The 14,647-nt window shown below is 42.6% G+C and overlaps 1 protein-coding gene across 1 annotated transcript in view; it reads right to left on the bottom strand.

Moving 5' to 3' along the window:
• Positions 1 to 8,301: 8,301 nt before the first annotated feature.
• DEPDC1B (DEP domain containing 1B) overlaps positions 8,302 to 14,647 on the bottom strand; it is a 33,884-nt gene continuing 27,538 nt past the window's right edge. The window contains exons 10-11 of the mRNA XM_035100536.3: positions 13,587 to 13,775; positions 8,302 to 10,369 (exon numbers count right to left, since the gene is read on the bottom strand). Coding sequence (XP_034956427.3) covers positions 10,208 to 10,369; positions 13,587 to 13,775 — 351 coding nt within the window. The 3' untranslated portion in view covers positions 8,302 to 10,207. The remainder of the gene's footprint in view (positions 10,370 to 13,586; positions 13,776 to 14,647) is intronic.

Below are 14,647 nucleotides of genomic sequence, written 5' to 3'. Positions count from 1 at the left end.
GCCAAATACAACAGCTTTCACCAATGGGGCCGTGGCAATTGAGATGATGCGTAACAGAAAGAGGGGGGGGGGATATACAAAAGCAAGTGGAGCTACGCAATTTTTCCATGCTCTCATTCCCCAAGCTCCACAAAGCCTCCCTCACCTAAACCAAGTACCATGCAAAACCCTAGCAGAAACCTCGACTATGTACAACAGCCTTGATTTCAAGTTTATTAGTCTTCTTGCACTTTTTTTTTACATGAAAGAAAGGCTATTGATGAACTGAGAACAATGCCATACAGAACCACAACACATTACTTCATAACCTAGCAAACCAAAACAAAGCCCAAATCTCAGAGCAATGAGAGATTCCAGTAGGGTTGCCAGACTCAATAGAGGACAGGACTTCTGTGCCTTTAATTGCCCTGCTCTCTTTTGAGTCTGGAAACCTTAAAGAGAAACCAATAGACCCTTTGTTTAATTTCCAAGCAAAGGGTCTGCTGGTTTCTCTTTAAGGTTTCCAGACTCAAAAGAGAGCAGGGCAATTAAAGGCACAGAAGTCCTGCCCTCTACTGAGGGCAACCCTAGATTCCAAGCATGCTCACCCAGAGTTTGGTTTCCTTACAATGAAGTTCGTTCTGTTGTGTGTTTAGGATATATTGTTTTATTTACACATATATACAACCCAAGAATAAGATGGAGGGGCTCAAAGCATTAACACCCCAGGAGATCTTGCTTCCCCATTAAGCTTCCAGAGGAGCCCCTAAGCCCAGTACAGATCAAGAATGTCTCTGTCTCCAGTTTCATGCCTGCTTCCAGCCCATATCAACAGCAGTGGCTTTTGCTCTCCTACCTCACTGCTGAGTGAGCAGAGGTTGGGCATTACCTTAATAAAGGAACTGGCTTGGCAAGCTTGTTCTTATACATTCTACTCTCACAGATACAGGATTCCAATAACTAGAAGGGACTCGGGATATCATCCAGACTGACCCCACCTCTCAGACTCAGAACAGCGTTATGGTTTAAAATTTTATCATGGTAACCCTAGCAAAACAAACAAAACAAAACAATATCAAGAGGCAGGTCAAATATGTGTGACAAAACAGAACACTGTTGTTGTTTTTTCCAATAGCATATCCAATAGTGTACATCAGCAAAACACAGAAATGCATTCCTCATTCATCAATATTCTATATTTTTCAGGCATTTTCCTACTCACCTTTTCACATCCTGGAAAATGTTAAAGGAAGACGGTTGCTAAAATGAGAGCTTGATGGGATAATTGTTCACCTGTGTTTCTGCTGCTTTTCTTCTGAAAACTGCTTGCTTCAGAAAGATGCCTACTCTGTGCAGGAGTCATTGAAACATGAAAGTTGTTTATTGTCTGTGTTGTGATAAAGCACATGCAACAGTGCAGGGAAAAGGAACAAGTTCATAGCTGTAGGAGGGGCCTTCTGCCTTCCAGAGGCAACAGAGAAAGATGTCTCCCCTGGATGTTGTCTGTGTATTTGATAGGATGGCTGGCTGCTGTTAGAAGCTGTAGGCCTCAGTTTTGGCTTCTATTAAAGCAAAGGTTAGGTTCCTTTGTTAAGGAAAGCCTGCCAACCCCTCTGGCTCAACTACAGCATATATGTTACTGCAAGGTGCTTCTCTTTGTTAGAGTCACTGAGGCAGCTACAATAATTAAGGGAAAGGAATACAGGTGAGTTCTGGTTCCGAGAACCAATCAGAGGCTCGGAAGAAAAGGAAGACCCAGCAAGGCCACAATCAAACCATCCATTTAAAATGCTATAATACCAATTTAAACCGTCATGGCTTCCCCCAAAGAATTCTGGGAGCTGTAGTTTGTTAGGGTGCTGAGAGTTGTAAAAAGGCCCCTATTCCTCTCACATAGTACATACAATTCACAGAGTTCCCTGGGAAGCAGCATTGTTTGTTAAACCACTCGGGGAACTGTAGCTTTAAAAAAAAACGTGATTAAGAATGTCAATACAAGAATCGAGAGACTCCCGTTCAAATCCCCATTCAGCTATGAAACTCAGTGGGTGAACTTGATTGGCCTAGGCCCTCACCGCCATCCTAGCTGACCTTGTTGTGTGAGCTGCTGGGAGGGAAGTAAACATATAATACCTACATACAAATAAAATGAATATGCTTTGCAGTGCAATCCCATGCATGATTACTTGAAAGCAACCCCACCCGCCTTGTGGCCAGCAGAATATACCAGTACTTTCATGTAACCGCGGCAAGGAGTCCAGCCTAACTCTCCTACTGAAATCAAGGAGCTGCAAAATAGTTAACTTTTGGTTGTTCTGCAGGCTTGGGTCAGTGGCTTTTTCTTTAATCTTTCTGTAAATGTGACCAGACCTCTGTTATTACATTGCTCCTTACATGAGGGAGATACTTTGGTGGGTGATTTATTTATTTATATTAAAGTCCTCAAACTTTTATAAACAGGAAAGGAAAAGCATGGTAATGCTTAAAGTGCCTGGAGCCTTAAGCCAACTTCTGCTGGAGGAATTTTAAAATAAAGATAATGCTTTTCTTTTCTTTTGTTAGCCTTTTCTTACGTCCTGCTCAGTCGTAGGCTGTGCTTCTGCAACAGGAACGTCTGATTGTACTGTAAAGGTAAAGGGACCCTTGTACTGTACGACCTCTGAAAACCAGTTTGGCACCAAAACTCTTGCTTCAAAAGTCTTATACTGCTGGTCAATCTAGCTCAGTGTTGTCCACACTGACTGGCAGCAGCTCTCCAACATTTCAGGCAAGGAGTCTCTCCCAGCCTTTTCTGGAGATGCTGAGGCTTGAATCTGGGACATGGCTGATGCTCTACCACTGAGCTACCTACGACCCTTCCTCGTAGTCATCATTGCTGCATCTGAAAGGAGTGGTCCAGGTGTGCTTAGGCATGCACATATCATGGGCCTAACTCTCTTTGGATCCCAGCCACATCCTCTATCCCTTATAGGTGTTGCAATTGAACAGTCAATCCCTTTTACCTTTAAAATAAATGTTCCATTAAAGTATCTGACAAGGAGGAGGAAAGGATTCAAGGCTGCTGACCTTTTAAGTATTTATGCTTAATTATAATAAGCCTAGACCTGGAACAAGATCGACTCTTGCATAATGTTTTGTTTTGTTTGGTCTCGTTTCCACAACATATGGGATGGGTTCTGTGCTGGGTTTCTTTAAATTATATATTATTTTAAAAATAGACTCAATGGGTGCATTGTCCAAGGACTCCCAATATGTGAGTCATCCCTCTCTCTATTTATAGATATGTCCTTTCCACTTGCTAATAGAGGCAGGTAAAGATTCCAGAGGACTCTCTCTGTTTGTGTGGTTTTTTCTCCCTGCTGCTGGGTGGGGAGAAGTGGGGTGGACAAGACACCAGAGAGTGGTATTTTTAAGTACAGACACATAGAAGTTATACAAGGACTGCTTTTCAGTGTAAGGGTCTGAAGATGAGTATGTACACAGGGGCTTTGAGATTCTTGCTGAGGCCATTCAAAACTAGAATTGGGGGAGAAATGTGATTCAGTTTTCAATTAAAGGCAAATCTACCTGTTTCACACTTTCTGAAACAATATACAAACTGGAACACAAACACCCATCAAAATTTGCACTTCTCCAAACAAGTAATGTATTGAATAAAATCCCTATACTAGATAAAGCATGCCTTAAAAGGCATATATTTATGAAAGTAGCATTATATATGAGGAAAGTGTAGATTATGCAAAATTGCAAACAAAAATGTATATATGGGGAGAAAAATCACATGAGGGCTTTCATGAGGACTAAAAAAGGGGGGGATTTGAGAAACTGAAATTGACAGATTCACCCATCCTTATAAATCTCAGTGTCAAAGCTAAGTGAAAGATATGATGTACTTTGCTATGCATATAGCATCACAAGATTACTTGAGAAGGCTAGCTCAGTTGGTAGAGCACAAGACTCTTAATCTCAGGATTGTGGGTTCAAGCCCCATGTTGGGCAAAAGATTCCTGTAATGCAGGGGGTTGGACTAGATAACACTCATGGCCCCTTCCAACAATTCTATGAGAAGTCAGTCTATGGGAATAAATTGCTGCATCTGAAGAGCCCCACCCACACCCATCCCCACTCCAGCCCACACAATCCAGATATACAAAAAGGAAGAACCATTTTCAACATTTTGTGCTTATCTGGATTCAAATTTCCATTGCACTCCATGAGAAAATCAATCACTCGAAGATCATAACCAACCAGGGATCAATGTCACATAGTGTCCATTTGTGTCAATGGGACTCGCCCAGGTTATTCTAGGACTGTAATCGCAATGAAAACAGTAGGGTGTGCTCTTGAATAAATGCACATAAGGTGGGTTCGTAAGGCTCCAATTCTCAGACCATTTTCTTTATAATAGTCCCAAAGTCCGGTTGCTGCAACAAATTATTCAAGAGCTGAATTCTAAATGGTATCTTATATGCAAAGTGAATGGCTAATAGTAGTGATCAAAATCAAACTGTCAGTAAATCTGAGCAATGAACAGTTTTGATTGATGAGGGGTGTCCTTTCCTGCTCATAAGCAAGGACTTAAGAAACGTTGACGGAATGCATGATTCATAAATATTCTGACTGTAACCATGAGTTCCTTGTACCCGAGAGCCTCTGTCCCTGTTACTATTTCCCCCTTCAACACAGGATGTAGGATGGGATTGAACATCCTATTCCATTTTAAATTCAGTTCCCCACATTTCCTCAGCAGTTTACAATTAAAATACAATAAATCCCCATTAAAATATGCATGGAACAACAAAGTAAATAAACAGGGAAGATCGGCTCATCTGCAGCTGTGGGGCCGTTAGGAAGACAGGAAAGCTCTTGGATTTGTGGTCCAGCCTCCTTTGGGAGGAAGCAAAGAATGTAAATTCAAACAGTATTGTCCTGGCCCTCACTGCCAGATGAAGAACTCAAACTCCCAAAGGTTTCTGCCAAAGACTTTAATGCTTAAATCAGAGCTGTGCATAAGCAAGGCACAATTACAAGATACAGCAGGAGTGCAGGTGTATTAGATACATGTCCTGGAGCCAGCTAAGGTATTGATCCATCAAGTAACATGCTTCCTGCACCTTCCTTCTGCCAGCCAGAATCCCAAGACCGGGCAAGCAAATAGAAACTACAGCTGGGCTGAGCATGCAAGGTCTGTTTGTGTCAGTTCCTGCGTCTCTGTGTCCTAGGAGGTGGAGATGGAGTCAATGCCAGTTTGGCGTCAGATTTGATCTCAGCGGCCTTCCTCATCACTGACAAGGGGGTGTGCTGGAGGTGGTTCTATGACAGGAGGGATCTGACTAGCAGTGTCCCATGTCACTAGAGCAGAATGCTCCTCTGCCAACCTGCTTGGTCACTCCCCGGGAACCAGCCCTCCATGCTCCTTCCCTGACCCTTCTTGGTCACTTCCCACTGATGCTTTCCCAATCTCTGCTAGGATGCTCCCCAGCTCCAGCCAACTGTGCTCTTCCCAGTCCTCTTCGGGATCAAACTACCCCCTCCACTTTAATAATCACAGCAATCAGATGGTGGTAAACTTCAGATACAGACCTTCATGCATAAAAAGTTCCCCTGCCGCCAAATTGGCCTGTACAAATTTCCTCTTCAAAACTTGGAGAGAGTCAATTACATCTGATTGTCGTTATGTATTGATGTCATCTCCACAAAGACCTTGTTTTTATGATGCTGTAGGTACTTGATAAAAAGCTTCTTATCCTAATGAGCTGCATAGCGCAAGGAAAGGGCGGCAAGGTCAAGAGCGTATGTGCTAATAAGACAAGCAACGGAAGTATTTGTGTACTCAGCATCAAAACAAATTGCAACACCTTCCACCTTCCCTGAGAATATTGTTTACGGCTGCCCAAGAGACAGCATTCTCAACAAGGCCAATGTGAAATTGATTGCATCCATGCAACAGCCAGGAATAAATAAATGAATTGTTTTATTATAAGTAGCATTTTCCCTAATAATGAAAGCAGACGAGGCAACAAACAAAATGCGGTGGGTGGGTGTGAAAATCTGTAAGTCTACCCATTATTAATGCATTACATATTTGCATTACATTTCATAACTCTGTTACTTACATAGGCATATATTTCTTTCCCCTCTATCTCTAGTAACACCTATTGAACTCAGTGGGGCTTACTTCTCAGTAAGCATGTATAGAATTAATCAGCACTTAACATAGAAGGGCCAGAAGCAAGCATGCAAGCAAGCAAATAAATAACATTTTAAATGCCTGAAAGCCTGTTTTTCTATTTATCGTTTTAAACATCATAGCATCAAAGAGTTGGAAGGGACCCCAAGGGTCATCTAACCCCACCTCCTGCAATGCAGGAATCACAGCTACATTTTGAGGCACAACTTATTCTGCAGCTGGTTAATATTTTGTTATTTTAAATTAAAGCTTTTTGGTAGCCTAGGACTATTTCTGTGATACATAAATAAAAAGTTAAAAATAAACAGAAATGTTATGATGAGGAGTGACCACTCTTAAACAAGTGGCAAGGAATATCTTTATTTCCCCCCCCACTTTCAGTCCCTCTAAACACCCAATATATGCTCAGGGCATCAGAAAGCTAAGCAATGCTGCTATGTATGTAGCTTCTATCTTTCATTGAGGTTATGCATGCACATCTCTACTTTAGTTGCTACTGTGAGCTGCCACGGGACTGACCTCTGCTGGAAAGAGTTTTGATTGCACCGTAAGTTTTCATGCATCACACAGAACTCCTCAAAATAAACCAGAAATATACATACCTATATTTGAGATTGAGCTTCAAAAGCATCCTCCCCCGCTCCATCATGCAGGTTCACAGCCAACGTATTCTGGGGCAAGAATACATCACACAGGAGGTTAATCACATAAAGAGAGCCTCTGGCCAGCAACTATTCCCTGAATCAATGAACTGGAAGTGCCATGTGACGGCTCCTGCTTACACAATTTTCTTGACACATCAGCATTATAAGTAACCCAACGATGGACCTTTGCAATAGATCATGATGACGTTTAGCACTAGGTTCGCCAAAGATGCCAGACAGCATTTAGCACACCTGGAAACAAAATGATTATAAAAACGGAAGCGGCAGGGGAACAGAACAGAACATCAGACGCCAAGAGACTTACAATATTACCTCCTACCATATTGGGTACTTCTAGAGATTCAGCTAGTCCCAACATCCTTGTGCTGGTTTGAGCAGGGCCTGACAAGCCTAGTGGCCAGCGGAAAACTAGTTTCTCTCATATAGAAGTTAATACCCATAGCAAAACAAATTCCTGTTTGCTGTCATGTTTGCTTTTGACAAGCTTCTGCAACAAGAAATCTATTAGCCTTATAGGTGCCACAATAATTTTTCCTTCTCGCTCCTTTTCTCTTTCTGCCTCCAACTTTTGCCTTGCAGAAGGCCTTTCTGCTAGTCTTAAGCCACTGTTGGATAGACTAGATCCGTGTTTCCCAAACTTGGGTCTCCGGCTATTTTTTGAACTACTACTCCCATCATGCCTCGCTAGCAAGACCAGTGGTCAGGGATGATGGGAACTGTAGTCCAAAAAACAGCTGGAGACCAAAGTTTGGGAAACACTGGACTAAGATGGTACATGGGGACCCTGTGGTCCTCCAGAAGCTGTTGCACTCCAACTTCTATCATCCCAGACCATTGGCTGTGTTGGCTGCAGGTGATGGATTTTGAGAGTCCAGTAACATCTAAAGGACCACAGGTTCCTCACTTCCTGCAACAGACACTTTAAAGGGAAGAATAATTCTCAGGAAAAAGTGAGTGACCTACCACGGAATGGAAGAGAGGAAGCAAACCATCCAATAATGAGCAAAAATAGATCTTCGCCGTGGGTCAGTTTTCTAACAGGTAGAAATATTCAGTGGAATAGCACATGCCCTCTTGTAGTGCCTCTTGTCAGTAAATCAAGTCAGTAAATCAAGTTGGTAATGTTTTGTTTCACGCCTCGAGCTACAGGAGGGACACACTGAAAAGAGGCTGAAGAAATTGCTTTGAGTCCCTTATCCAGCGAGCAAGGGGTTCCTTAAAAAAGCTTATTCACAGAATTGCTATATTGTAAATGATGTTGGTTCCTCTGCCTCCATGGCAACTCAACGATAAGTTTACCTGGAAGTAAATCAACAGAGTTAATTTCTGGAATATGTGCTTATGAGTACAGGCATGGCTGAGCTCGAGGGGCACCAGCTACAAGTTTTGTCTAAGCAAGCCAACAAAGTTCAACAGGATATTCTCCCTCACATGAAGTGTGAGATAAAAATGGGCCTGAAGCAAAAAGCCTTTAAACCATGGAAGATTTATTCCTTGAAATGTTTCAGAAGTGCAGCATCTTGGGGTACATTCAAAAGTGTTACATTTACAGTATGAACACACACAGACTTGAGTGCCTAGTACAGAGCTGAACGATCCACATTCAAGTTAGTGCTCAACCATGAAACTCATTAGGTGACCTTGGACCTATTGCTTGCGCTCTCTCTCTCTCTCTCTCTCTCTCTCTCTCTCTCTCTCTCTCTCTCTCAGCCTAACCTACCTCGCAGGGCTGTTGCAATGATAAAGGGTTCAGGGGAGGGGGGAGATGACACGTTTGTGGGCCTGAGCACCTTGGAGGAGTGGAAGCAGGATAAAAACTGCATGTCTTTATGTTAGGAATACCAGCTTAGAGGAGCTGGAACCCATTCATCAGTCATGATATGTTCCTGTTGGTTTTTCTGCAGCAAAAGGTACAAACTGGAAGGGGTATCTCTGTAGCAAGAGAATTGTTTCAAGTGTGTGGCCATCTTCTCCCCAAGGACAGCACCCACAAAAGCCCTACATGCGTGAGAAAGAACGCAGGAGTTCGTGAGACAAAAACTGTAGAAAGCAATGTAGGCAAACTTTCCAGACTGTGGCAAAAATAAACAAAAAAACAAAACAGTAGCTGTGCAAGCAAGAGGCAGGGAGCACCACAATGCTTCCTGCCCCAACCCAACAAACACCAAAATATTTCTCCATGGTTGGTCTAGCTCTACATAATCGAGATCACATGTAGAGCACCTGAAGGCATGATTCTGCACCTTGAGGTCCCTTTCTGAAATTGCTGTTCTTCATCATGCCTGTGACCAAGAACACAAGCCTGTTGTTGAAATCAGTAGCACAAAGTTTAATTAACTATCTGATCTACAGCTAGTACAATTATCCAGTGTTTCAAGTTCATTCAAGTAATTACAGTACTTTACACCCTTCAGAAATCTGACATTGCCTATATACAAAGTAGTTTAGGCTTATTTTAAGGCTTTCCAAAATTTAGCACAAAATATATAAGCATGAAGGTTTCCAGAGAAATCGCTAACATTGCACTCCAGGCAAACCATACAATGCTTCTTCTTAAGTTTCCAGTTTGTGGTTTGCTTAGAGACAAAAATGAACCTGGGTTCAGATGACACACTAAATCTTGGCATGCTCAGAGTAGAGCAGCAGCAGCAGCAGAGAAGGACAGTTTTCTCTCCAGGAACCCTCATGCACATGAGCTCATGCTAAGGCATGGTTTGGCTTAGTGTCATGTCAACCAGCTCACGCCAAGTACGTAGTAACTGATATATAAATGAATGTTTATCCCATGAACACAACCCCTTCACTCTTCCCCCTTTGTGTCATTAAAGCAGGGAGTCTTTAATTAACCGTCACTGAAAATAGCCAGGATATTGAGCGAACCTCAAACCCTAGTTTAAGATCCTGGCCTCTTCCGAAGTTCCACAGCTCCCCAGTTCAGATAAAATGGAAAACTATGGTTACTTAGGCTTCTTTGTTTGGTTATAACTCATTTGAAGGGAGGAGCAAAAGGGACAGTATGCACAGACAAAAAGCTTGTTCCGATCTTACGTTGTTGAGATATGATCATCAAACCAGCTCATGGTTTTAAAAAAGAAACACAAAGGCTTGGATCCAGACTTTAGTCATTACCATAGGCCTATTGAAATCATGATTAATTTGTCCCCTTGTTTTCCATGGGTCGACTTTCAGCATAGCTAAGTCTGGCTCCAACTGAGTAGATTTACAAGAGAAAAATACTGATAATGGCTCAGCACAGCAGTTTGCTGCCCAGAATTCTTTCCCCTCGTTCAATGTGATTTCAGTAGTCAACGAAATTCCAGCTGTACCAGGTTCACAAATCTGGTCATTAATGAGATGCAGTTCATTCAGAGTCTTACATCCGTAAGCTTCTTGTTCTTTGAAAAGGCTGGAAAGGCTTTTTAAATGCCCACCCCAACAGCACTGGTCTCTGTTTGCTTTTTTCTGGAAACAGAACTGCTTCACTTTCAGGAGTAGGAAATCGCTCCTTGTACACCTCAGGATAGGATTTCTGAAACTAGAAAGGAAGCATGCAAAGATTAGCTAATGAATTTATTCGGGCCATTTGAAAGTGACTTGCTTATTCAAGCAGAACATGTCCAGTCTCTGACTACCGGGGGGGGGGGGATGCACTCATCTCTTGCCAAACATTATGGCAGAGGAACTTCCTGCATAACAGTGCTGTGCTGGGAGACTTTTGTTCCACTCTTTGCTCACTAACATCTGGGGTCCCATCTTGTACCCTCGTGCCTTTCAACATCTACAGAAAGCTGCTGGGAGAAGTCATTTAGAGCTTTGGGCTGAGGCTTCATCAAAATACAGATGGCATGCAGTTAAACTTCCATCATTTAATTCTAGGGAGGCAGGTGAGACATTGAGCCATCTGGGGGCAGTACTGAGATGGAAGAGGACTCAAAAAGCTGAATCTGTATCCAGATATGAGGAAAGTACTGCAGCTGGGGAAATCTGCTAATCTGTATAGAGATTTAAATCTGATTCTGATGGGGTGACACTACAGTCTGTGAGCACTCCCGCAACAGCTACTACCTAGCGAGCTGCAGGTGGAGTTGCTTGCCAAGAGTGCTTTTGACCAGCTGCAGCTGTTTCGGAAAAACAGTCCTAACCACTGTGATCCACCCCCTGGTTAAATCCATCTTAGATTACGGCAATACCCTGTTTACCTGAAGCTGCTCTTGCAGAGGATTTGGAAACTGAAACTGCAGAGCAATGTGGTAGTTGGAACCCTTGAAAAAGTTGAGCGTACTTATCTTATATCACCTCTTGTGTACTGGTTAACTTGGTCACCTCTTTCCCCCCATTTCAAGGAGCTGACTTTGGCCTTGAAAACCCAAAACGATTTGGGGAATGTTATCTGAAGGACCAGTACACCTGTATGAGCTGGCCCAAGCATCCGAGAGCCTCCTCTCTGGGCCTCCAGCAAGAGCTTATGGGGATTTCTCAGTAGCCCCACCCTTTGAACTCCTTCCTCAGGGAGGTGTGTGTGGCCTCACCATTGCTGGTCTTTTTGAAAACCAATCTGGATGACTGGCTCCAATATCATCAGATAAATGAATTGTTCAAGATGGATAAGAAAAATGGTTTTTAAATAGAAAAATCCAAGTTGGAGACAGAATTATTAGAACCAAAGACAAAAAAATTTCCAGGATGTATAATTTGCTGCTAGAATGGCATACGAAAGATGAACAAACAAAGAAAGTTATGATAGATTGGGCAAAAGATGTGGGACATAATATTATGATGGAGGAGTGGGAAAGGTTATGGGAAAAGAATATGAAATTTTCAGCGTGCACTATTTTGAGAGAAAATATTATGAAAATGATGTATAGATGGTACCTGACACCAGTAAAGCTTGCTAAGACTTACCATAACCAAGATAACAAATGTTGGAAATGTAAGAAGGTGGAAGGAACATTTTATCATATGTGGTGGACCTGCCCCCTAGTTAAGGAATTCTGGGAAAAGATTTATAATGAGCTGAAAAAAGTGTTGAAGAACACTTTTATTAAGAAACCAGAATCCTTCCTATTGGGTATAATAGGGAAAGAAATACCTAAGAAAGATGTGAACTTTTTTTTTATATGCCACAACCACAGCTAGAATATTGATAGCAAAGAACTGGAAAACACAGAAGTTGCCAACGGTGGAAGAATGGCAAATGAAAATGCAGGACTATATGGAACTTGCTGAACTGACCGGGAGACTGCGTGACCAGGGAGAAGAAACGGTGGAAGAAGAATGGAAGAATTTTAGAATTTATTTTAAAAAATATTGTAGACTTGATGTAGGAAGAGAATTATAAGGAATTATGAAGTTGCAGATTTGGAAAATAAGTTGAAGTTTATTTTGGACAAGGTATAGTATGGTATAATATGATATACGGTAAATTAATATGATATAAATTAAATTCCCCAAAGGGGAATTAAACCATTTTTAAACTGCCTCATTCTGGAGGAGTTCCACATTTTCACTACCCTCAAGTTTGTAACTGATGACATCTAAGCCATGAAAGTACGGTGTGTTATTTAACAGCACACAAATTGCATTTAAACCATAAATTGGTGTAACATTTCTGCTAGGCAAGCCTATATTTAGGGACCTTACGATAATGACATCCCATACTGTTATGTAAACCAGGAGGCCTATTATGTCTAGAAAGGGTATTATGATTAACAAATGGAACCCAGTTGGTTTTGCAACATCTTGAAGGCTATGAGGCTTGTGAGGACACAGAAGCAGGTTTTTTTCGGTTGGTGGCACCAGTGTTGTGAAATGTTCCCCCTGCTAATAGATCACACCACTTTGGTATTGAAATTCCACCAACTCTTGAAGACATACCTATCCTCCTCCTAATCTCCTGAAATGAGCCTCCTGCTTTTACTGCTGTTGCAACTCCAACACTGTTTTAATGGCCTTGTTTATGATATATTTTAATTATGGATACATAACTACATGCATTAATTAGAACCAGCATGTAGAGCTGAGATATGAGATAAAATGTAGATATTCTTCTCATCTGTGTGTGAGCGAGAAATTAGCCTGCCTTCTCCTGCCAGAAAATGTCCTGTCCATGCCTGTAAGACCAGAGTTCCAGTTCCAATTCAGCCATAAAGTTCGCTGGGTGACCTTGAACACCAAGTCTATCTTACCTTGGAGGGTTGTTGTGAAAAGTACGTATGCTACCCTGAGCTCCTTGGAGGAAAAAAGGTGGGATATAAATGGAATAAGTGAATTTTAAAACAATTCTAAATTCCGCACAGGACCCACACACATACAGAGCTGTGTTTGTTGTGGGGGTGAGGTGCTTGAAAAATGGCTGGGAAACCTGCCAGGACCAGGATCCTGATCTCATGTAAAGAGAGCAGGGGTGGGAATCCCTGGCCCCTATACCACCACTGCTTTGTAAATGTTTTTCTTTACAAACATCAAGGTTTTTTCTGTAGCACTCATGGGAATATTTACATATGCAATACGTTTGCTCTTGTCACACAAATATTTGCAGATGTTCTCACACCATGTGAGTTTACAGGATCAGAACCAACAGAAGCCGATTCAAAGGAGGCAGATAGAACAGAGGAAGAAACGAAAAACCGGAAGACGACTATTTACCATTCCCCATGATAGATAAAAGTAAATATCACATCAAAATCCTTTTGGGGGGGGGCACAATGTGAAGAGGAAAGATTTAAAAGAGAAATTTTGACCATTTAATTTACCTGCTTCAACTTTTTCTTCTTCTCCTTGATGGACATCTCCCGATTCATCGCAATTTCTTCCAACAAACCTACCAACGGTTCTTGGCAGCCATTTGTTCTTTGGTGTTCAAACTCATCCGCGCTGATCTGATGACAAAACGACGGTGCAGCAGGCAAGGTCGAATCTGCATCAGCTCCTGGATATTTTATCTGTGTCAGAACAGGTGGGAGGTATGCTGAGAAAGGAAGCTTAGATTTTGGTATCCCAGGATAAAATCTTTTGTGCATGCCTCTCTCGATAGCTATCCCCCATCTTCTGCAAGGCAGCCCTTCTGATATTTTAAGGCTGCTATTGTGTCTCCCCTTTGCCTTCTCTTCTCTAAGCTAAACCTGCCCAATTCTTTCAAGTGATCCTCACGAAACTTGGTCCTATCCTGGTTCCCCTCCTGTGGGCACACTTGAGGGCAGGGGAAAGGGAGCCCTGCATGGGTCACTTGTGTTGCAGGAACATGAGGGGAGGGGTGGACCCTGCCATCATCATCTGAGGCCCTTCTTCGTGTGCCACTCCCACAAGAGGTCTGGAGGGCGGCAAAATGAGAATGGTGGCTCCCAGTTCATGGAATGCTCTCCTCAGGGATGCCTGGCACCTTCATTCAACCAGGCCTTGGGCTGATTAACATTCTATGGCATTTAAAATGTGTCTGTGGAAGGTGGAGTCTCCACCACTGGTCCAATTTTCTTTCACACACAGCCTTTCCCCTGCACACTGTCACACATGTGCCTTGTCCAACCTTGCATCCTACCTCCCACCCATGTCCAGCTGACTGAACTGGAAGCAACCAAGAAGCATGAGGAAGCACAAGCCCTGCCGGTTGTTCCCATTACCAAATCAGCTGGGCAACTGGAAGGCATAGGATGGAATCTCAGTTATGCCATCACATGCCTCTGCTGTCCCTTGCAAATATGATTCCTTCATCTTGCCCCCCCCCCACCCCCCGGCTGTTTGGCAGGCCATGGGGAACAAGAATGCTAGTATGGGGTTATTTTGATGGTGGAGCCCTGGTTGGGCAATCTGCAGCAGG

This window comes from Zootoca vivipara, chromosome 10 (assembly GCF_965207765.1).
Source record: "Zootoca vivipara chromosome 10, rZooViv2.hap1.1, whole genome shotgun sequence".
In the NCBI taxonomy this organism is placed as follows: Eukaryota; Metazoa; Chordata; class Lepidosauria; order Squamata; family Lacertidae; genus Zootoca; species Zootoca vivipara.
Note: the sequence above shows the minus strand (reverse complement) of the source record. Positions and strands in the feature narration are given on the sequence as shown.